Here is a 23,238-nt window from a genome sequence, read left to right on the forward strand (position 1 = left end):
GAATTTCCAATATTTCTCAAGGAAACTCCTGGCACTGTCCACTTCATAGTACCGGTTATCTCCCTCTGAGCATGGCATAGAATCATAAAGAAGTGCTGGAAGGCACCTCCAGACATCATCTAGGCCAGCCCCCTGCCTGGGGCAGGATCATCCCTATCCAAACTCACTGTCTAACCTAGGGGTGCTCAACCACAGCAGCCAGCCCACGGGGCTCCCCACGGGTCTGGAAATTTGGTGGCAGGGGCGCAGTGGCAAATAATACTGCTAAATTCCCAAGCCCTACAAAGTTGGGCCGGGTCACATCCAAGCCACGTTCCCTTCCCTCACAGGACCTGATCAGAGCTGGGCTGCTCCCCAAACCCCTCACGCCCTGCATGCCTGATTGGTCCCACTGGCCAGATTGGGCCCAGAGATGGACTGAATGCTGTCCACCCAGCCCAAGGGGGAAAAAGTTTGAGCACTACTGCTTTAGGTCATTGGTATCAAACTTGCCCTGTGCCCCAAGGTAGATCTGGACCGTGGGGCTCCTCATGGGATGGCTCTGGACTTGACGGCAGTGGGGTAAGCAGCAGAAGTGGCAGGGCCAGCAGCAGTGGAGATAGGGCAAGTGGTAGTGAGCAGCAATGGGGCCAGAGATGAAAGCCACAAATCAAGCAGTCACAGGGCTGCATCAGCTCAGCTTTCACATGCCCCCCTTCTGCCAACGGGCATGCCCAACAGAGTTCTGTAGCCCCAGATTCCACAGCCTTAGCCCCACCCCAAAATTCCCTGGCCTGCCAGGAGCCCAGGGGCTGGAGGGAACAGCCCTGTAGGCCAGATCTGGCCTGCAAGCTATATATTTGATGCCCCTGCTTTAGTTGGGTGAGGCTTGTACTGAAGGTCACAAAGTCAAACCCTGCTCTGAACCCACACAGCACCAGTCATCTCCCCAGCATGCTATGACCTCTGCTGTGGGAGACAGATCACATACGACATTCAATGAGAAGAAAAAGACAGGTCCCAGCAGGGACTGCTCGTGGTGAAAGACGCATCAAGGAGGTTACCACTGCTGGAACACAGGCAGTTAACGCAGCAATATTGAACTTTACATAAAAGGGGCTTAATGGGAAAAAAAAACAGTCCAGCCCAGCCCTGCAAGCAGGGTAATGGAACAGCTAAGGCAATTCAATTTGCCATCATTAAATGTGATTTGAGCTAAGTGAACAGAATGCAAGAGATGCCTTTAGAGAGAGTTAAGCTGGGAGCAGCAGGGCTGGGGGCTGGGCACGTGGCCTCTCACGTTCCTGAACCCTTGGAGCTGGACCCACTAGCTTCAGGGAGCCCTGCTCACTCAGGGTCTGCACTACAGGAGCCACTGGCCCAGCCCATTGTACATCAAAGGAGGATTCTGGATGACACAAGATTACAAGCATAGGGGATAAGAAACAGCAACAGTGAAGGCAAATGGAAATGCTTTCCAAAGTCTCCATAGGACTAGGGGACTCTGGGTTCCCCCTGCCCCAGATTACAAACAAGAATCAGCAGAGACTCCCTGGCCAGGTAAGACAGTTTTTTGACCTCCACTTGACAGAGGAGGATGCTGCAGCACAGAGGCAGAAGGACATGCCCAAGGTCACAGTGGATCAGTGGCAGGCAACCCAGCCTGTTTGACTCACATGCCTACTACTATCCAATAGACCGTGCTCCCAACTCACACCACCTTCCGTCCTCTTAGCATAACGAAGCCATCATGCCATATACACACACATTTGTCCAGCATTGCCAGGCATGTCTGTTGGCCAGCTGGGCCCCTCGCTCCTAGGAAAAGAGCAAGCATCACTGCTGCTTCCACAGCAAGAGAATAGTGCAGCTGTTCTGATTTGCAACTTTGACCTTCGTCCAGCAATTCCTGCCGTGGAGTACAATGCAAATGGGCCTCCCATAAGCAGGCACGTAGTCCAGGGAGATGCAGGGTCCTCCTTATGCTAAGGCAGTACTTAGCCATCCCTCTAGCTGCAGGCTTGTTGGCCACATGGTGTAGCAGCCCCTGCTGCTCAATGAAGGTCACCTGCATTCCCCATCTGCTTGTAATGTGTGCAGATACACACTGGAGATGTGAGCCAGGGTAGGAAACCTCCCATTGCCTCCATGTCCTTCCCTGGAAAGCTGGGATCACCCTACTGCCTCTCTGGGAACCCAAGCAGTTCCACCATAAAAGGCATTGAGAAACCACAATAACAGGGGACTCTCTGCAGCCGGGATGGAGGCAGCAGGACGGACTCATGGTCAAGACACTAAGCCAGGACCGGGGAAGGAGCTGGCTGCAATCCTGGGCTCCAGTGGCTCAGCCTTGCTGTGTGACCTTGAGCAGGCTGGACAGGGCCAAATCACTCAGTAGAGCTCCAGGCATCAAGGCAATGGCTCTTGGCAAACCTGGCCCCAATGGTGCAGAAGGCTTGAAAAATCTGTCCCTTAAGCAGCCTGTGCCTCAGCTTCCCCATTGGGGCAAGGCAGGGAACACTCTGTCCCACCCACGCTCCATGAGCCTGCTCTGTTTAGACGGTGCAACAATCCAGGCAGGTGCTGTCTCTCCCCATGTATCTGTATAACCTTCAGCACAATGGGACCATGACTTCAGCGCTGCAGTAGTGGGAATGCCACCAGCCCCAGGGATGCTGTTGCACTGGGGAGTCGATGGGCTGCCCTTTGGAAGATTTCCAGGACCAAGGTCTCACCCCAGCTCCTCCAGAGCAGACAGATCTCAAGGTGGGACCACATCCTTCCCCAGCCACATGGACACATATGGGAGGATTATGTCCCGCCCTAGCTGCACATGGCTTGGTTTGGAGGCTGTCCATGCTGCTTCTACCCCTGGAAGGTCCCAACTCACCCAGGCTAAGGGAAATGCCAGTAGCCAGGACCTGCTGGCAGCAAGCTTACTGCAAGGGGCAGGGAGATGGGAATGTCTGTAGCACTGCAGTGCCCTCTGGTGACACAAAGTTCCCACAGAGTGGGGGAGCCAGAAGTCACTTGCTAGGGAGGAGCCGGGGGTCGCATGCATCCCCCTATCTATCCCCATCGCTCACAGAAAGGGATAGAACGTGTTGGAGGGGCAGAACCAGAAGCCACTTGGGCAGGGGCAGGGTGGAACCTGCTGCTGGGGGCATCCTGGTGCATTTGCTCTTCAGAAGCGGCTCATAGAGGCCCCAAGTTAGGTAATAAGTCCCCAGAAGCTCCACCTGCCTCCAGCCCAAAGACCCCTTGCCTTCCTACCTGCCCCAGAGCAGGGCCAGCTGGCTGTGTGGGGCACCAGCCACTTGCCTCTCTCAAGGAATCTCTCCAGAGAACATTTCTGCACCCCTAACTCTTTTGACTAAGCCAGACAAGACCTTTGCCCTTCTCCCCCAAAGTCACAGAGAGGGCATGCTGGGCACTGGCCTCCCCGAGCCTCAGCCTGACTCCTTCATGGTGTTGGACACTGTGGGGCTGATGTGATGCAAGAGGGAGAGAGCTCCAGAGCCAGCCTTGGGCCCACGGGCCCTCATGCTCCACTAGGGAAAGGCCTTGCCACTCCCTCAGGCCTCGTGGCAGCTGGGTTGGATGTGGTCCATCCACCCCTCCCGACCCCCCCCAACCTGGTGCCCAGGATGTGCCAAGCCCTTCTCACACCTGTCCCTGAACACAAGAGTAAAGCTTGTTGTCCAGGTAGGGGCCTGTGGGATGCTGGGGGTTCATCAGCACCCCCAGCAGCTCTGAAGGGGCCTGCAGGGTGTAATGCTGCAAGGAAGACTGATGCCAGTTGCTGATAGCCCTGCAAAGTCCTGCTGAACACTCCCCAAGCAGGCTGGGCCACATACCCCTTTGTCCGTGGGATCTAGGAGCCACAGCACAACCACATGCATCCGGGAGCTGGACCATGTTCTTGGCTCTGCCACTGACTTGCTGCAGAGCTCAAGGTAAGTCACTTCTCCGTGCCTCAGTTTCCCCATGGTCCATATGGCAATGGTGCTGCCTGGGCAGTAATGATGATGAAGGGCTGGCTAGAGAGATCCACACTGGAGACCACCAGCCTGGGCACAGCACAATCACCTTGTGAGGAGAAAGCCAGCTTCTGTCTTCACCTGACTCAAAAGGCAGGCCCTGCTTTATCCCTGTCCTCGGCCGCGCAGGCGGACCCAGAACATAACTTGCTCAGAAATGTCAGCGTGGGTGTCCTGGCTGTCTAGCCTATAACTTCATGTCCTTTGAGCCTAGCAGCCCCCTGTAAGGCTCCAGTCCTGCAGATGCTAACCTCCTCTCACCGTGTCCAGCTTATGTCGAGGATCAGTTTGGTGTACTGGGCCCCATATCCCCAAGACAGAAGGGCTGTCCCAACACATCGTAACTGCGTACCTGCCCAAGTCCCTGACCTCAGGCCGTGGGCATAGATGACAACGTGCTGCATCCCTGATTTTAGAGCAACCAGCATGTGGGTGATACCACCTTGGTGTGGTCATGAGCCTTGACCATGTGGGTCCCACCAGATCCCAGGCCCATGGATGAGTGGGTTACACTGTCCTCCCTATTCCTGTCTCCTCTTTCCAGTGTCTTCCCAGTGCTCTGTGAGCCTCCAGCATGGCTCAGCCCTCACGTCTTAGTCATTGGCAGCTGTGACTGTGAACAAGCACTCGCCAGGGGGGCTTGTCTGCCAGCGGGGAGGTGACCTATCTTCATTCTCCCTGATGCACTGCCCCTTTCTACTCACTCCATCTCTCCTTCCCCATTCTCATCGTCTGCCTCTTTCTCCCACTCTCCATTCCACTCCCAGAGAACAAGGCTCCCTTCCATCCCATCCTCCCTCCCTGTCCCTGTTCTCCCAGGTCACCTCCCTCTTCCACTTTCCCTTCTCCTCTTTCATCTCTCTCTTTCTCTCTTAACTTTTCACCATCCCTTCATTGCTCTCTGACTTTCCATCCCTCTCCCTGGGTCCTGATGGCCAGGCACTGCCCCTTGGCCCTGCACTCTCTCCTTTCTCCTTTCTGTCCCCCTACCCATCACTATCACACTCCAGACACACACATAGTGACACTGGAGTCACAGTGGATGCAGCTCAGGAGCGAAGCGGGCAGAATAAACATCCACCCCCCACACACCCCATCCCTGCCGCCCCCATCCCAGCTGGGGCGGGTGGAGCAGAAACAGTTAATTGCATTGAGCAGTGTGATGTGAACAGCAGTAGGTGACCTTCTAAATGCCCATCATGGTCTTCGCCAGGCTGATGAATGGGAAAGCGAAATGAGGGGGGAGTGGAGGGGGAGAAAAATTTCAGCCTCTGTTGCCATGGAGTCCCATCCAGGATTTGCTTGCATCACTGCCAGCCCCGTATCTCCAAATGGAACTAGCGCGCGAGAGACACCCAGAGCCAGACTGAGACCGCGGTCTTCCCTGCCAGCCTCTTCACTCCTTCCATCTCTCTGCTTCCAGCCTGCTGGGGCTCTCTCCATTGGTGCGGCTGTGTGTTTGTGTGTGTAAGGGAGGGAGTGGGGTGAGGGGAGGGGGGGGGGGAAGGTCTGCAGTGACTGAAAAGCCCTGGCATTAGACCCAGGCATGGCAGAGTGATTGGGGAGGGGTGGAGAGAGGGCAGTGCCAGCAGATGGACATATTTTGGAGCTAGTGACGTCTGCTTCGTTCCCAGCCAGGGAGGAAAAAACAGGAGCAAGTGGAAGAGAGAGAGAGAGTGAGAGAGAGAGAGAGAGTCCTGCCCAGTGCAGGAAATGCAAGGGACACTTTCTCAGGCATAGATGTGCTCTGGGGCTGCTTCCTTTCTCAATGGACCAGCGCTCTTCATCTTCTCCTCTACCTCCACTCCCTGAGGATCCCAGGCTTTCCCGATGCACTTGAACTTCTCCTGGGCTCCATCCCCCTGAAGATTCCTGCTGCTGCTGCTGAGATGAACCCTGTTGACTGCAGGGCTTTGGAGCATCAGCTCTCGTGATCCCCTTGTCCAGCCATGGGGTGTTGGATGTGGCCTTTGCTCTGGTATGCCCACATGGTGCTGGCATGGGGTGCAGGGATCTTCCAGCACCAGAAGCTGCCTCCTGTCAAGACCAGGACATCGAAGGCAAAGGAATGGGTTGCTCCATCCTCAGCTTCCACATGGGCGACCAGCCCGGAGTCGGACAAGGTAGACCTCGAGGTCTTTGACGCAGCCCTGGCTTTCTTACACTCTGGGGACACGTTGAGGCTCTCCCATGCTAACTGCAGCCAAAGGTTTGAAGTGTGGGACATGGGCAGAGCCACCAGCCCCCCTGAGGCCCTGCGGGCCTCCCTGCGTGGTGCTACCGATACCTTGGCCCATGCCACCAACTTTCTCAACATGATCTTCCAGACCAATGACATCCGGGAGTCTAGTGTCAAGGAAGATGTGGAGTGGTACCAAGCCCTGGTCCGCAGCCTCATTGAGGGGGATGCTCAAATCCACCGGGCAGTGCTGACTTTCGATGCCCACCCAATGTCCTCCAAGCCCCAACTGATGCTGCAGGCCACCAAGAAGAAGGATGAGATCCTGCTGCAGGACCTGTCAGGCTCCACAGAGGGTCTGAGGAACCTGAGCCGGGAGAACGAGTGGTTCAATGCCCTCAAGTCCCAGCAGGCCCTCTTCCTGCACAAGCGGGTCCTCAACAATGACCTCCAGAGCCTTGACACCCCCAAGTGGAACCGTGGCGACAGCTACATGATGGATACTAACCATGTCAGGTGGTCTCCTCCTTTCTTGGAGTGTGAGGACAGCAAGTTCCTGCCCACCTGGATGGTCACCCTCTCCTCCTCCTTCTATGGGCTGAAGCCGGACCTGAGCCCTGAGTTCAAGTGAGTGGCACCAGAGAGGGGAGGAAGGGGGGAGGGGGCGTGGTGGAGTCTGAGGATGGGGGCAGGGAGTGTTTGGGAAGGGGGAGACACAGAGCTGGGGAGACTCCTCCCCCCACTCACGAATGCACACGTTCCCCCCCCACCAAACGCACACATTCCTTCTTCTACTCCAGTATGCAGGGCTCTCTCCCCATATTTTCTAGACTGCAGGATGAGGAGGATTATCCCCTGTACTGAAGTATAAATTCTGGGGGATCCCTTAGCTGTCATATGCCTGGGGTACAGAGCCGGGTGTTCCCCATGTAACACATCTCTGCAGTGCAGATCCAGGGAGATTCCCTCCCTGCAACACATCCCAAGGGTGCAAAGCTGGGGAAAATCCCCTGGGGGATCCCCCATGTAACCATCCCTCCAGGGCACAGAGGCAGGGGTCCTCCCCACTAACATCCCCCTAGACTGCAGAGCTAGGGGTGTCTGCCCAAGCAGTGGGATGCAGCACTGCAAGGGTATGCTTCTTCCTTGCTACTCTGGGCTGCGGCAGGGCTGGGATCCCCATTGCTCAGCCACAGAACTGCAGGGAATTTCCCCTCCCAGCCCCCACACGGCTGGCACAGGGATGTTCTCCAGCCCACACCTCTCCCCCTGGGATGCCAAGCTCTGAGGATGCCCTGTCCTCCACATTGCAGGACTGTAGGCATACTCTGGGACATACCTCCCTGATAAACCTTCCTAGGGTTCCCCTAGGGTTTTAGTTCCCCTAGGGTTTTACTCCCCCCTGGGTCCTGCAGAGAGAGCTGGACACCTGCTGACACTTGTCACCAGGCCTCCTGGGATGGGTTAACCCCAACTGCTGAATCTTCCCCCTCTGCACACATCCCACCCCCAAATTGGCCACCCTCCTCAAAAGAGCTAGAACTGGGCCACCAGTGAACCTGGCTCTGGGTCTTGAGTGCAGACTGGGGGTGGGAACATGGATCTGGTGTCCTGAGACCTTGATGGTGCCTTCCATGAGGTGAGGTATGAGGTAGGGGGGTCTTGTTTCATTCTAGCACACTTGCAACCCACCAGCACCCTTCTTTCGTGATATGGGAGTTTCTGCTCTCTGGGAAAACCAGTGCCTCTATTAGACTTATGCTCCCCAGCCTTACAGTCTGACCCATTTCTAGGCATGTCCCAGATTCTGCGCTGGCTGCTGCAGGCTTCCAGACAAGAGTTCTGGGACCCCGTGCCAGCCTTGGTGTGGTCACAGGCACTCCTAGCACTCCTATCACTCCCCAGGCTCCTCATGCATTTCCTTTTGCAGAGGATCACGTGTGGCAACAGGAGCTATTTTTAGCCCCAGAGAGGAGTAAAGGACCTATTTAAATGGGATGGGACACCAGACTTTCCTATTTGAGCTCTCATCATTCCAGACTCGTTGGAGACCATGTCAGAGCCAGGAAAGGAGAGAGGGCAATGCCCGGCAGTCAGTGCTTATGCACTGTAAAAGGGTTAATGGAGCCTGACGTGTGTTTTCAGGTCATCATCTTTGTTCTAAGTCCAACCAGCAGATCCAATCCAGAAAAAAAGCCAGATCCACTGGGTTTCCCCAAAGAAACCTCTGTCTTCCCATGCCACAACCCAGAGCAAAGGATTGAGACAGCAAGTAGCCACCTGCAAGGGGCAGGAGGGAGTAAGCTGAGAGGAACATGGCTTTTCCATGGCCATCAGTGTTCCTACATGTGTCCTCTTCCTGCCTGTCCTCCTGCCATTCTTCTTCTTCTGGGAGTACCCAAGGATGGCCCCCACTGTGCTGGGAAGCTGTACCCTCATTTGATAGGAGTCAGACCTTTAGCTAATCTAAGTATATTGGCACCCAAGGATGTATAAGGGGTCAAAGGCAGAAGCAGGAATGGAGCTCAGAGTGATGAACCTCCAGGCCAATGTTTTAGCCACTGGACTGCACGGCATGGGTGGCAGCACTGTTTCCTTTCTAGAAAGGGCAGTCTTTGGGCTGTAAGCCCTCTGAGCTTTATACCGAGGTGTTTTTGCAGGGGCACAATGCAGAGGCAGGGACTTCCTCCGTGAGGGAGAGGTGGAGTTGCAGCTCTCAGCTCATAAGAAACAGTGTAGAAGAATACTTGATGGGAAAATCCATCCCTTCCAGATGCATTGACCTGGACAGGTCTAAATCAAAGCCCATCTCCTAGCATCTTTATCCAGAAATGGGGTGAATGAGCTGCAAACCAAAATGTCCTGACTTGGGCTGGGACCTGAATTCACAGCTTTAAGAGGCCATATCTGTGCATCTCACCAAGCTCTGGGACACTGCAGATTTAGAGCCCAAACCCCTTTGGGTATAACAACTGGATTCTGACCCAGCCCATGATAGAGAGAAAAAGATAAGAGCTGCATCTGGAGCTTGGGTTCATGTTCACCTTTCCTTGGGGTACACTCCAACCAGAGACCTGCCCTGGGGTCCTGTGAAAAGCAATATTAACCTGTACCTGAACAGAACAGCTCATGACATCTCCCTGGGGCTGAGGTAGCCAGTCATGGAGTCATGGACCTCTTCCTTCTCCATCCCTGAAGCCAAACATTCTGCTTTTGTGTGTTTCTAGGCATCAATGTCCTGCCTCCCACTTCTGCTGGCAGCTGCTTTGCGGTTCACATAAAAGAGACAAGCGGTAGTCGTTTACACAGTATCCTCCCTGCACTGATGGCACACCCTGGCTTTGAGTGCATGGAGGTGGCAAAGTCCAATCTGGGTATATGCCCTCCTCGCTTCTGGTGGCCAACCTGTGGCATGAGTGCCACAAGGGACATGGGCAGCCTGTATGTGTGATGCAGCCTAGTGGGGAGAGGGCAGGCAGCACTGTGGCAGATAATGCAAGGGACAGAAGGCAGAGCAGCAGATTGGGTGGAGGAAAGGAATTGGAGTGGCACTCAGGGGGCACGCAGGGCTCAATCTGTGACACATCTGCCAAAACATTTCATTCCCACTGACCTAGGGCATCATGTCAGTTTATGCTTTCTATAAGTAATAACCTGCTATTAAGGTGTTGCTACGCTTGTAGCAATCAGTTGTCCTTTTCTTATAAACGACTGTACACACCCACTTATGTACACCCTCAGAGACACATGCACACACATGCCCACACACACACATTCATATATGCATCAAGAGTCACACATACAATCACACAGAGTTTCATGCACTCATTCTGAGACCCACATAGAATTCCGCAGAGCATCACATATATGTTGGTTCATGCACACAGTCAGGCACATATGGCTTCTCACATTCTCTCTCTCTGCCACGCACACGTGATTGCCCTCCCAAACAAATATTCTCAGTGCTATGAAATAAATCACTCTACGCAGCTGGAAATGCACAACCAGTCATTCTACCAGCAGATGCTTCTCAGTGGGGAAACATGAATTGTTGACGTAAGCTTCATTGAAAAAAGTGAAAGGAAAATGGCTTCCCTATTGGATTTGAATATTTCTCAGAACCCCTAAAACAGCTAAAAAGCTACATAGTCATCCACCTACCAGCATTATCTGTTCCTCTTTTTCTACTTTTGCTGCCATATCTATCCATCTATCTGTCTGTCAGTGATCATGCATGCCTATGTTGCTATATAGATGGCTCCCAGGCTCCATTCAGCACTGAGAGGAGACCTGATGCAGGTCAGGAGGGAGGAGTCAGCAGCAGCTGCAGGTGTTTCAGGGAAATGTGGTTTCACGCTCCAGAACTCCTCCTGCAGGCAGAGGGCTTTCCGAGGCTGCCCTGAGCTGGCAGTGCAACCACCTCCTCAAAACAGTCATCACAAAAAGATCCCCACCTTCACCTGGGACCTCCTTGATTGCTCCACCTGCATTCCAGACTCCTCCTCCTGCAGTGCTGCACTCCAATCTCTTTCCCTTACCTGATCCCCTGCTCAGCTTTCTGTTCCCTGCCCTGTGCCCCCTAACCAACCTGCTGCTCTGCTTTGTGCTCCCTGTCCTTTGCTGGTTGGTTTGGATAGTCTTTCAGGGATGTCAAACTCACTCCACCTCCCCAGGGTGGATCAGGACCACAGGGCTCCTTGCAGGCTGGATTCAGGTGTCCCCATGGCAGAGGGAGTGGTGGTGGTAAGGCAAATGGGGTTGTGTCAGCACGGCTGTTGCCTGCCCCCCTTCCACCAAAGGCTGTCCTCCAATGGAGCCCCATAGCCCCAAATTCTGCAGTAGACCCAACCCCTGCTTACCCCAGCCCCAAATTCTCAGGTCCACCGGGAGCCCCACTGGTGGGGGAAACTGTTTGAGTGTTTGACAGCTGTTACATAAAGATGGTTGCTGTTCTCTTAGGCACCTCAAAGGAAAGATGCAGCGGTTACTTCTGATACCTCTCTTAGATAAATGGGTATTTGCTCATTTGGTTATAATGAATATTGATAACTTTGAGCAGTAGCACAGTAAGGGGTGAGTGAGTGGGGCACAAGCCCCTGATGCCTAAGGGAGTGGAACTGGAATGGAGCCTCTCTCCTGTTGGCCCACCCACACACCCTACACCTTCACTGCAACAGCTCCACATCTGGCAGGAGGGAGGACGAAACAGCAGTGGTGATGTCTGGTACAAGAGCAGCAACTGGAGATTTGCTGCTATGGGGGAAAATGTCAGTTCTTTTTGCTGCTGAAAATTAGTGTTTAAATGATCACTTGACACCTGTGTTGTTGGGGGAAAAAAAGGAAGAGACATCTTCCCCAAAACAGCCCACCTCTAGTTATGCCTCTGACTTTGGTGAGGAGGGAATGAGGGGAGTTAAAGACACCCCTATTTGATGCTCCTGTATCTGGGATCTCACCATACATGATCTTACCTTATTGTTTTGCATATGAAGAAGCCATTTAGCTGATGTGGGAAGACCTGGGATCACCACTGTGGTTAGCTATGCAGAGGTTCCAAGACGCCTTCTTCCCTGGAAATTAAGGAAGCAGTCACTTTTTTCCAGTTTCTTGGCATAGTGGCAGCCCTGAGGGGCTGCCAAAGCAACACCATATCCTGAGAGTTGATTGATTTTAACCTTGGGCAGTAGAGAAGCACTATCTCCACTACTCAGGGGAGGAGCTTGAGACTCGGATGGATTTTGGTTACAGGCCCAGTGACCTGATCAAGATCGCAGAGGGCCTGTGACAGAGCCAGGACTTGAACTCAGGGCTCCTAAATCTTAAGCCAGGGATTACCCTTTAAATCAGGGTCCTCATCCAACTAAGCAACGCTTTCTTTAAACAAATGAGGTACCAGGGGGTCTGCTCCTTGACGGGGCCTGGTCAGCACTAGTGATTCAAAGCATCTAACCCTAAATGCATTACTGAGTCTTTCCACAGCATTTCCATTTACAGTCAGATCAGTAAGAACAACTTGGTACATTTCCCTGCTTAAAGACCTACTGGAGTCCCTCTAAGCAGAGATTTTATACCCCAGAAAGAGATAAGAGTCAGAAACTCCAGAAAGTACACTGGGGACATTACTATTGCCACTATATTTTCTGTGACAGGTCTTCATGACCATGATGATAGGAAGCAACCAAAGCCCTCAGATAGCTAGAAAGCTGTTACTGAGGACTTACCCAGGCAAAAAACTCCTGCTGCATTTCCAACAGTGATTTTTGTCTGAGGAACTAGTTCAGAATTTGTCCCCCAGATAAAAGAAGCGAGCACCTATCTTTTCCTCAAAGTGCAAACACCTAAAGCTAATTAATCTCTTACAACTCCCACTTTCATATAATCATAGAATCATAGCAAATTAGGGTTGGAAGGGACCTACCCCCTGCTCAAAGCAGGATCATCCCCATCTAGATCATCCCAACCAAGACTTTCTCTAGCTGGGTCTAAAACCCTCCAAGGTTTCCATCACTCCTGCCTTTTGTCCACATTTGATACCTGCCTCAGCCCAGATGCTTCAAACACCTCTGTTTCACTTATGGTCTCTAATCAGACTCCCCCTGCTCTATGCAGATCCCCAGATCAGTGGCCATCTCACAAGATTGCAGCATGGAGTTGGCAAATCCTGCAAGGAAGCATTTAATTCCCTCATTCTCCTCCGACATTTCTAAAGAAAATAATAAATCACATAATCGTAGAAAGAAAGGGCTGAAAAGGATCTCTGGAGGTCACCTACTCTTACCCCTTGCTCAAGACAGGAACATTCCTGTATAAACCAAAGGAAGCAGCCAGAGGGCAGGTGGACACCAGTCTTGGGCTTGTGACCTCAGCTACAGCACTCTAAGAGATGGACTACTGCCAAGAGGCTATAAGCTTTGAAAGAGATTTGAGCCCAGATTTGAAACAGGGAACTCCTGATCTCCAGTCAAATGCCCTATCACCAAACTACAGTACACACCCTTTTAATTTCATGTCATTGGACATTAACAACACCATGGAAACTTGCTTTTGTGGCTTTTAGGTTTCTTTAAAAAGGTTGACATTCAGTGGGGGGAGGGATCAACTGATTGATGTTTCTGATATAACCTAAAAGTAGGTAGGACTTGAGGCTCTGATCCTGCAATGGATCCCAGCACACTCAGAGCTCAATGTAGGCTTGGGTTCCTTTAAGACACTGTAGTACCAAGAAATACATTTAAATGATGTTTATAATTAAGAAACTCATCAACCTTCCTGCCTGCAGCAGGAGCTAGTTATGTCTGTCACAGCACTAGAGAGACAGATTGTGGAGCTGATGGGGGATCTGCCTTCATGCTGCCCTTGTTCAGGCTGTTTCTCCCTGCACCTTTTCTCTCTCCCAACACCCACCCCTGCTTCTTGCTGCGGCCCAAGGCAGGTGATATAAATAGAAAGGTAGTTGTTTTTGCCTGCTTCTCTCCACGTCAGGAAGTGCAGTCTCTGGAACAGCTGTGCTGAAGACATCTCCAGGCTAAGCAGTCAGTAGGCACTAAACCTCAGCTGCATTCGCTTCACTAGGAGTGGGCCATGGGAGCCCACCACGCCAGCTGGCCTGAAGCTGGCAGAGGCCTGCTCCATGGCCCACACTACTTGCCCTGCCAGTGGTGTTTGTTTAATAACAAACAGCCCCTTAGCCCAGCTGAGGCTGCATAGGAGGCTCTGGATCCTCCCTTGCCTGTCAGTTTTGGGATCCAGACAGATGAAAGGATGCTGTCTGTCTCAGGCTGGGGGTGACAAGGAAGAGAGACACACAAAAGGGAAAGGAGGCTGCTTTCATCTTCCGCATGAAAAATGGGTCAGCAACCAACACTAAATAATGGATGGCCCCTATCTGAGCAGAAATGCATGGGTACAGACTGGCTGTCTGTCTGCCAATCCTGTATGTTGCTCCATGGATAGGTCTGCCTCTCGGCCTATCATACATGCTGATCCATATCCATCCATCCATCCATCCCCATACACCTCCTGTATCTACCTGCACGTGTTTCTCTCTATCCCCATACACTCCCTCCCTCTCTCTCTAGTAATGGCACAATTACTCTCTGGATATCTTGATCTATCTGTCTGCCTATCATCAACACATGTAATAGAAGATCTGTATGTCTGTCCATCCACACATCCATGCCCTGGCTGCTTCCTTTTCCTTTCTAGCTATTTCATCACTAAATTCACCCTCATTGGACAGCCTCTTGTTAGTTCTGATGCTCGTGGGCCTAGCAATGCCCTCAGTTACAGCGGCACAACTGTACCAAAGTCAGTGAGCTTTCAGAGGCATAACCAAGGGGAATTTGCTCCTCACCCTGAGAAGGGAACTTCATTTCCAGCTGATGTTTGGTTTTTGCAATTGGCATGTGGCAGCAGCCCAAAACATGATGATTATTTACAGTTCGGGAACAGCTGATCCTCCAGCCAAGATCTGGACCCTGCTGCATAGGACACAGCATAGGCACATCAATGGATGGGTGGGAAACTGAGACACACAGAATGAAATGGACTTGCCTTAAATCACACTGCACATCAGTGCCAAAGCCAAGACTAGGACCCAGTACTCACCTGGCCAAGGCCAATACCCTTGCAGCTAGAGCACATCACCTCCCACTGTCCTGGGCACTTGTTCTCAGCCTAGAGCCTGCACTTACAGCTTGAGTCATGGGACATAGGTGAAAGAAATTCTCTATTCCCAACACCAGGCCACAGACCAACTATAAGGACCACTACAGTTCCAAGATGGCAGGAGCTTCTGTGGCTGTGACCCTGCTTCTACCATACATGTGCCTATGGGGGTGGCATGGACAGTAGAACCAGCACAATCAGCCTCTGTCCAACTTTGCCGTGCCCTCCCTGGCTGAGCACTGAGCAGGGATGTATGGGAGCATGGAGCTCCTGGGCCCTACCAACACCAGCTCGGATGCATTCAAAGACTGTTGTAGCTGCAGCCCCTGCCTTGTGCATGTGAATGATTTGAAATCAGTGTGGACAGTGGGTGCAAAACAGAGCCCAGTCTGGACCTCTTTGACCTCAGGCTATGACAGGACCCCGCAGGTGGCAAGAGAGGGTGGAATGAGGCTCAGGTCTCCAGTATTCCTAGGGCCCGTGCCTCACCATTGCACTTTTGTTGCAGGGGAGTGGTGAGAATGGACATCAAGCTTCAAAATGTGGACATCAACCAATGCGCCAGAGGGACAGGCTGGTTCTCGGATACACACCGCTGTGACCTCAACAGCACACAGGTAAAGGGCCCCCTAGTTCCCTGCCCTGCTTTCACAACCACCTCCTAGGTACTCCCAAGCTCATCACAAAGGAACAGGCAGTGTCCCTCCCATCCCCAGCTCAGAACTAGGATCCTAAGAAAATGGGGCTTGAAGGAACCCCATAAGGTTATCTAGTCCAGATTCCTGCTTAAGGCAGGATCATCCCTGACTAAACCATCCCAGGGTGTCCCTAAGCTCTGATTTGGGATTTCAGCTTGGTGGGACTGGGGATGGAAACTACAGTGCAACTGAATTTTCTCCCCTGATGCTGCTAGGCCCTGACCAGAGCTCCCTAGAGGCAACAGAAAGACCTCATCTGACCTCAGCAAGGACTGACCCAGACCCATTTGCTTCTAACCCTTGATGACACAATACCTCCTTACAGATTCACTCCTCTTCCAAGAGTCTTTCTTCTTTCCTGTGTTTCTTCCTCTCCCAGGTTCATATGACAAGGTTCCCTCCTCTGCTGCTGACCCATCTGCTTATTTCAGCTGCTCCCTGCCTCACAGCTGATAAGCTTCATTGTGCAAATCTCCATTTAAGCCTTTTTTTCTCCTTTTGGCCATGAGACTCAGAATATAACATGCCTCCTTAGGAAGCCCCTTCCATTCCCAGACAGCTGCCTCCAGAGACAGCAGTGGCTTATAGCTATCAGACCAGATGCTGCAGCTCAACATTATGTAGCTACTGGCCAAAAATAAGCCCTATGCTAGAAGTTTCCAAGCAAATTAAGTGGGCATTTGAAAAACCACCAGAAACAGAGCCGTCTCCTGCACATAATCCCTCAAATAAGGACCCCACTGAGTAGAATAATCTTTTTGCAACTTTACTGGCCTGTGTGTCCAGGCACCCCAAAGCTTTAACGTATTTTGTTCCCTGAAAGGCAAAAAAGGCAGATGGGGGTTGTGGGCCAGGGCAATGAAAGATACCTTCACTGCAAAAAACACTGCTATCTTAAGTCGAGGGAGCTAACAATCTCCTTGCTTTCCACAAGTTTTACCCCAGGTTACTACATCTTAATTACCATTTAAGGGCCCAACAGCTTTTTGCAGCAGAAAGACACTGTAGCCATTAGCTGAAAGCTAAAAGATTAGCTGTCTGCCCCAGGTGAGCTAATATCTTTTTGCAAAAAACATGCCCTTACAGTGGGTTACCCATAAAGTTTGTAGCAGGGAAGAGAAAGGAATTCAGGCCTCTGGATAAGCAGACTACTGTCCCAACAGCCTGGACTCCTGCCTCCAGCATGGCCTGGAGGAACAAGTATAGTGCTAAGGGTCAAGAGCTCCTGGCGCTCTCACTCCCTCATGGTGCAGCTTTGAAACAATCTCCTCATCTTCCTCGTGGTTTTACCTGTCTCTTGAGGGGGGAAAAATCTTGATTTCCTACCTCTCAGGGACATTGCAAAGATGAATGAGTTAGTATCTGCTCATATAAAATACCAGGTATTATGAACTAGGGACTAGTCAGATCATAGCTGAGTTTGCTTTCTCCATTAGGCTCTCGTGGTGAAAGGCACTGGCTAGACATTCCCAAAGAGCCAATTCCTTTTACCACCCACCCCCTGGGTCCTGACATGACACCTATTTCTATCACCTTGCCTATCAAATGTATGCCCACACTGACTGGGAAGGGAGGTCACTGGGGCAGAGGTGGGGGACTCAGAGTCAAAGGCCTGTTTGATTCTTGGTGCCTCTGCTGAGATCAGTCGGCTGGAGGAGGCTTTTTTGTAATGTCAACTCCTGTTGTGTAGGAAATGAACCTGAGCCTATCAAATCCTCCTGTGCAGGCCTCTGAAACAGACCATGGACTGTCACAGTCTTGAGGTACAACTGGCCTGAACTAAAATTGAACTGGTGGTCTTCAGGCCTTGCCCACACCCCTCACCTGTCCTGAAATCCACCTCAATGCGTTCTTCATTTTTCCCCGCAATTACAACTTCTCTTTCCATTAAGCTCTTCTCCTCCAAACCCTACCCCAGAAAGGAACCATGGACCATTATCACACTGACGGCCCTGCTGGTGGGTCCCTTTCTTCCCCTGACTCTGTGTTTGCCTTGCTTATTTGGACTGTAAGCCCTTCAGATAGGGCTTCACTCACGATCTGGGGGCCCAGTTTCAGTCAGTATCTAGCTACAACTGTGATTAACCTGATTAATAGCAGGAGCAAGGAGTGACCACTCAGCACCCCACTGCTGATGCTCAGAGCCACCTGTCACAGCCAGGCTCCCCCTCCTACTCTCAGAACAGAGCGGTGTGGTGACTTGAGGACCCAAACACTAAATCTCATGTGCTGCCAAGTTCCCCAGGCCCAGCCAGTGACTGCTCACTGCTCCCATCTCTGGCTCTCTCAGCTCCCCCCCACAACCTGAGTCTCTGCCTGCCACCGCTCTAGGACAGTGGGGCCTCACAATTGGCTCCCTTGAAGCTCTTGACCAGTACCACAGGCTTCCAAGCATGCTGCTGCGTAGACGTCTCTGCACTACCCAGAGACCATCTATCTAGTTGTGGGAGCTCTAGTTTCTAGTTCCCCTTCCAGGAGCCACCTGTCAGTAAACCAGAGATGCAGGTTTAGCCAAGAGATTTCCTAATCCATCCACACGTGACTCCTAACACACCAAAGAGTTAAAGACTTGGAGAATACAGACAATCCCTGAATGCTGCCCCCACCTCACTCCAATTTTACCCCCTGTGGTGCAGCCCTGGTTGGGTCCACATCCACTGTGCCTGACTCCACTTCCCCTGATAGGCCTGGAGTTGCTCCTTGGCTTAGGAAAGGCTCTGAAACAGATTCTTCCCTCTTTGGTGAGAAGGAGAAGGGCTCACCCAGCCCTATGCATAGATACTAGCCATCACCCTTCTCTTCAGAGGGGTTTCTGTGAGAAGAGTCCATTCAAAGAAGAGAAGAGCCATGCCATGTTTGTGACCCTTGGCTTGTCAGTCACCACCCTACAGGCCTGGCTTCTCCACCACATGCCAGATGCCTGATGCAAAACAGAGGAGCTAATCCGCACAACGGGTATGGTTATACGTGCATTCACACAGTTAAACAGAACCTAGAGCCAGGCCTGGGCAGACAGTCCCGTGTACTCCCCTTCCCTGGCTTCCACCCTCACATCTCAAAGAGTCATAAAAAAGTGTCACATTTAGCGCATGCACACACACATACATATTTACACTTCATGTAGGTACATCAGCTATGGTTTGAAAATCACCACTGTTTATGTTACAGTACATCTTAAAGGACCCAGTTGAGATTGGGGCTCCACTGTGCAAGGCACTTTAAAACACTTTGCAAAAGATGACCCTACCCTGAGCAGTCTACAGTTTAAATAGGCAGGACAGACAAAGGAAGGACTATTATACCCATTTGATGGATGGGTAAGGCACAGAGACCAGGGGTGTGTCTACAGTGCAATGCAAAGATGTGACTGCAGCTAGTGTAGACCTATCTGAGCTGGCTGTAAACTACTGGTATGGGGTTAGGTATCCAGGCTGTAGCCATATTGATTTAGAGAAAAAGCAATCAGGGCTCATAGTAGAGATGATATCTTTTATTAGACTAACAAGATTTTTGCAAAAAAAAATCTTTACTTGCAAGCACCTCTGACCACCTGAAACCTGAGATACTGCTCCTGCCTTTGTTTCAAGGTAATTTGCATCATCATAGAGCCTTACAAGAGCTGAGAGACTCCTTACCAGCTAAGAACTGCCTGCCCAGAGGAGTTTTCCATCTGTTGACTCCTCTGTGAAATCCTATGAAATATGAACTTTAATTTCTACCTAGGAGAACTTTTACAATCTTTTCCCTGATGCCTGATGAAGGGTGTTTGTGCCCAAAAGCTTGCAATTAAAGATTTTTTTTGCAAAAGTCTTGTTGGTCTAATAAAATATATCACCTCTATTAAAAGCCCTGTTGGTATGTGGTTAGACCATTAAGCTAACTACCATACTGTTCTGATTATAAGCCCACCTTTTTTTTTCTTCGGAATAAACTATAAAGATCTCCCTTGACTTTGTGGACTCAGACTATAATTGGACCCTTGAGAGTCTCAACTTTTGTACTTGCAGTATTTCTGTGCATGCAGTGAAAAAAGCCCAATCAGAAATATTTTCAGTGGTGCTTTTATTTTAGCAACTTTAGTGCATTTAACCCTTTGGGTCTGTTCCTTGGTTATTTGTTTCCCTGTGGGAGCCAGATTTTCTTCTCTCTACCAGCTAAAATGTATGGCAGCTAAAATTCTCCCATGGGAGTTTTGTAAGGACAGCAGCAGTTCAATGTATTGATCTGTGGTTATTGCCTTATGTCGTGGAAACACACACAGAGTACTTTTGGGTCAGGTCAGCAGAAGCTTTTATTTAAAAGAAACTACAGCTGTAGGGGGAGTTCCAAAGTGACATGGATTTCCCAAGCACTTGGAAGGGGTCCCCCCCCAAGAGCAAAATCAGGAGGCTTATATATTTTTTAACAGTTGCTTATAACTCACGTGATCATATAGTGAAATTAGCATGAAAAGCGGCTATAATATTACTTCATTATTTCTTTGCTGTAATCAGGATGGGAATTATGAGGGAGGTGAGGTTAGTTCACAAACCTCCTTCTTGCACCTGGAAATCTACTTTGTACATACTTTTTTTTTTTACCTTTAAGGCCGCGGTGAGCGAAGCATTTGCAGAAGAGTTACAAAGAACAAACACTTGCCCTTATCTGTTCTACTGTACAGAGCCAGCAATTCTACACAAAGCGGTTATGTCATCTTATAACTAAAATAATCAAAGTTTAAGGCATATATATTTTTTTATTCCACAGCCCCCTCCCCCCCTTTGAGACTATTTAGTCTCACTTTAGCCTTAAATTTCCATTCTCATGAGCCCCTCTATTTTATCATGCAGCCTTTCATGTTTTCTTTTAATCTGCTCACACTTTTGTAACACCATTATTCTAGACTCTGCTGTGGGTTTTTTTGTCTTGCTAAAGCTTTCCCTGCTGGCTTTCACGCAGCAGAGGATCAGTTGCATTAAGACATAGAACATTATCAGAACTATCAAGACAACCAATATTTTATACAGGATTTTTTTGCCAAGGGCCCCGAAATCTGGGAGCCAGGAGGTTAGCCAAGACCACATTTCTTCTAGACCCCAGTCAGTATTTTCTGAGGCCACTTGATGTAGGACACTTAACTGATTTTGGATTTTGCGAATGTCAGTTTTGATTCGCATGTCCTGATTGACATAGACACAACAGGTGGAGTTTACTAAGGCACATACTCTTCCCTGGGATATCAATAGGTAATCTAGGGCTATGCGGTGTTGTATAGTTACTTGTGAGATCTGGGAGATCTCTTTTTGTAGAGCCTGAATTGCATTCGCAGTGGCATTTTTTATAGTTTCCATTGTGGCTGAAATGTTAATTATGGCTAGTTCCAATTCTCTTACTCCAAGCCACAGTATGAAGGTTCTCACAAATCAATGGAACCCTGTGTTTCTGGTAGCTAAGGGGTTAACTGCCCTTTTTATGTGATGGTTGTAATTTTGTACTTGTTTCAGATATATTGCACTATGCATTTCGAAACCAGGGATAACACGTCCAAGAGTGCATGCCCCCACCCAATTCCAGGGCAAGATTTTATGAGCCCTGTTTCCGCAGAGCCAGTAAAGGCCTGGGGCAGAAAGGGTACTCAAATCTCAACAGTTGTTGTGCCCTATCCGGCACTTTTGATTGATATGCATCGTATAGGACGGTCCACGTTCAGCTGTTATCCTGCTGGACCGAGATATATTACAAAAAATAAAATTGGAGTGAATGTAAAATTCCGATCTGTTTGCAATGAGAGCAACATGAGGTTCTTTAGAAAAGTTGTAGACCATGAATCCTGTACAATTGAGAGAGGGTACGTTATCCAACAGGATTCCACTGGTGCTACTAGGGCTATAATCTAGAGTAATTAGGCAATGAGGGTAGTGTCCTACAGGTGTGGCTTTATTATAAGCTCCGGTGTTGTTGGATCTGTAACAGAAAGGCGCCTCTACTCTTGGGGAGATTATCCAGTTAGCAGGGGCGGCCCTCCATTTTTTAGGAGCGGACCGATGGGCAGCTAACGAGTAGTGTCTAACGAAGCCGCCGTTTATTGTTTCCCATTGCTGGAGGGATATTGGTACTCCGATCATTGGGATTCCTTGGTGTAGGTGTGCTGGGCTGTGAGAGCATATCCAGCAGTCACTTTTATTTTCAGCTTGAGCCACCGCATGGGAGATCTGCAAATACAAATTTTTTTTCCACCCCCCCTTGGGTGATACTGAGATACCCAAGTGTGATATATAAGGATATCAGTGCCATTTTTAGATACAGGAGGGACAAAGAATCTTAACAACAAACATAACCAGCACCAGTAAGAAAAAGAACACTACCAGCCAAACCCAGGATGGCAGCCAAAGTCTTTCTTCGTCCTCTGGGCTCAAGTTACCTAAAGGACTGATAATGTCGGCTCTTGGTCTTGATCGAGGTGGTGATCTTCCGAATGGGAGCATTCACTTTCTTCGAGGCCAAAGATGATATCTTCGTTCTTTAACTGATGAATCCGGCTGGGCTGAGGTGTTGGGTGCAGGGGAGAGGTTACTAGCACTTGCATCCTGATGTTCCTCACTTGCCTGAGTGAGGTCCTGAGGGTCTTTGTCCTTGGCCTCAGGGAAAGATCCCAACCTTGGTTGGAATACAGCTGCTTCGGGGTCCAATGGAGGTGATACCTTCTTGCAGTGCGAGGCGTGAGTCCACGTTTGGTGACCTTGGCAACGAACAGCAGAATTAGTGGTCAGAAGTACCTGGAAAGGTCCTTTTCATCTGGGTTGAAGTGCGTTTTTCCGTTGATAGACCTTTACGTAGATCCAATCCCCTGGTTCGAGGTTGTGACAGGGAACATCCGGTGGTTGAGGTAAGGCTTTTTGGACCTGTGAATGAACAGACCTGGCATACTTCATTAATGCCTTGCAATAATTTAGTACAGTTTTATCAGTTAATTGTAGGTCTGTTTGGTGAGGGGCAACAGGTGGTGTAGCTGGCATCCTCATGGGTCGTGCCATGAGTATTTCATAAGGGGTTAGGCCATGTTTTCTGTTAACAGTGTTTTTAATGTGCATAAGAGCAATGGGCAGTGCATCAGGCCATTTGAGGCCTGTTTTAGCACAAATCTTCGAAATGCGCGTTTTTAAATCAGAGTTTTTATGTTTTACAGCACCACTTGACTGTGGATGATAACTACAGTGTAGGTGTTGCTGTATGTTGAGTGCTTGGCAGATGTTTTTTATTATCTGTCCTGTGAAATGGGTGCCACAGTCACTATCTATTGTGAGGGGCAATCCAAATCTAGGGATGAATTTTTTGAGCAATTTTTTTGTTACAGTGATGGAATCAGCATGTACGCATGGGTAGGCTTCCACCCATCCAGAGAACACATCAATAATAACAAGAATGTATTCATAAGAACAGCACTTAGGTAGCTGCACAAAATCAATTTGCAGATTTACAAACGGTCCCCATGGAGGGGGATGGGCTGCGGGTGTCGTTTTTACCCATTGCCCAATGTTGTGATCTAAGCAGATGGGACAGGAGCTACAGTATTGTTGTGCCATGGAAGGAAAATTTGGGGCAAACCAATTTCTTTGTACTGTAGCAATCATTCCTCCTTTGCTCGTATGGGCCACAGAGTGGGTTAAACGAGCAAGATGTGGCAAAAGCTCTCTAG

The 23,238-nt window shown here is 50.2% G+C and overlaps 1 protein-coding gene across 1 annotated transcript in view; it reads left to right on the forward strand.

Annotated features, from left to right (window-relative positions):
* The first annotated feature begins 5,627 nt into the window (after positions 1-5,627).
* GPR179 (G protein-coupled receptor 179) overlaps positions 5,628-23,238 on the forward strand; it is a 54,458-nt gene continuing 36,847 nt past the window's right edge. Inside the window, exons 1-2 of the mRNA XM_019482574.2 lie at positions 5,628-6,825; positions 15,374-15,482. Of these exons, the coding sequence (XP_019338119.1) occupies positions 5,969-6,825; positions 15,374-15,482 (966 nt within the window). The 5' untranslated portion in view covers positions 5,628-5,968. The remainder of the gene's footprint in view (positions 6,826-15,373; positions 15,483-23,238) is intronic.

This window comes from Alligator mississippiensis, chromosome 4, assembly GCF_030867095.1.
Source record: "Alligator mississippiensis isolate rAllMis1 chromosome 4, rAllMis1, whole genome shotgun sequence".
Lineage (NCBI taxonomy): Eukaryota > Metazoa > Chordata > Crocodylia > Alligatoridae > Alligator > Alligator mississippiensis.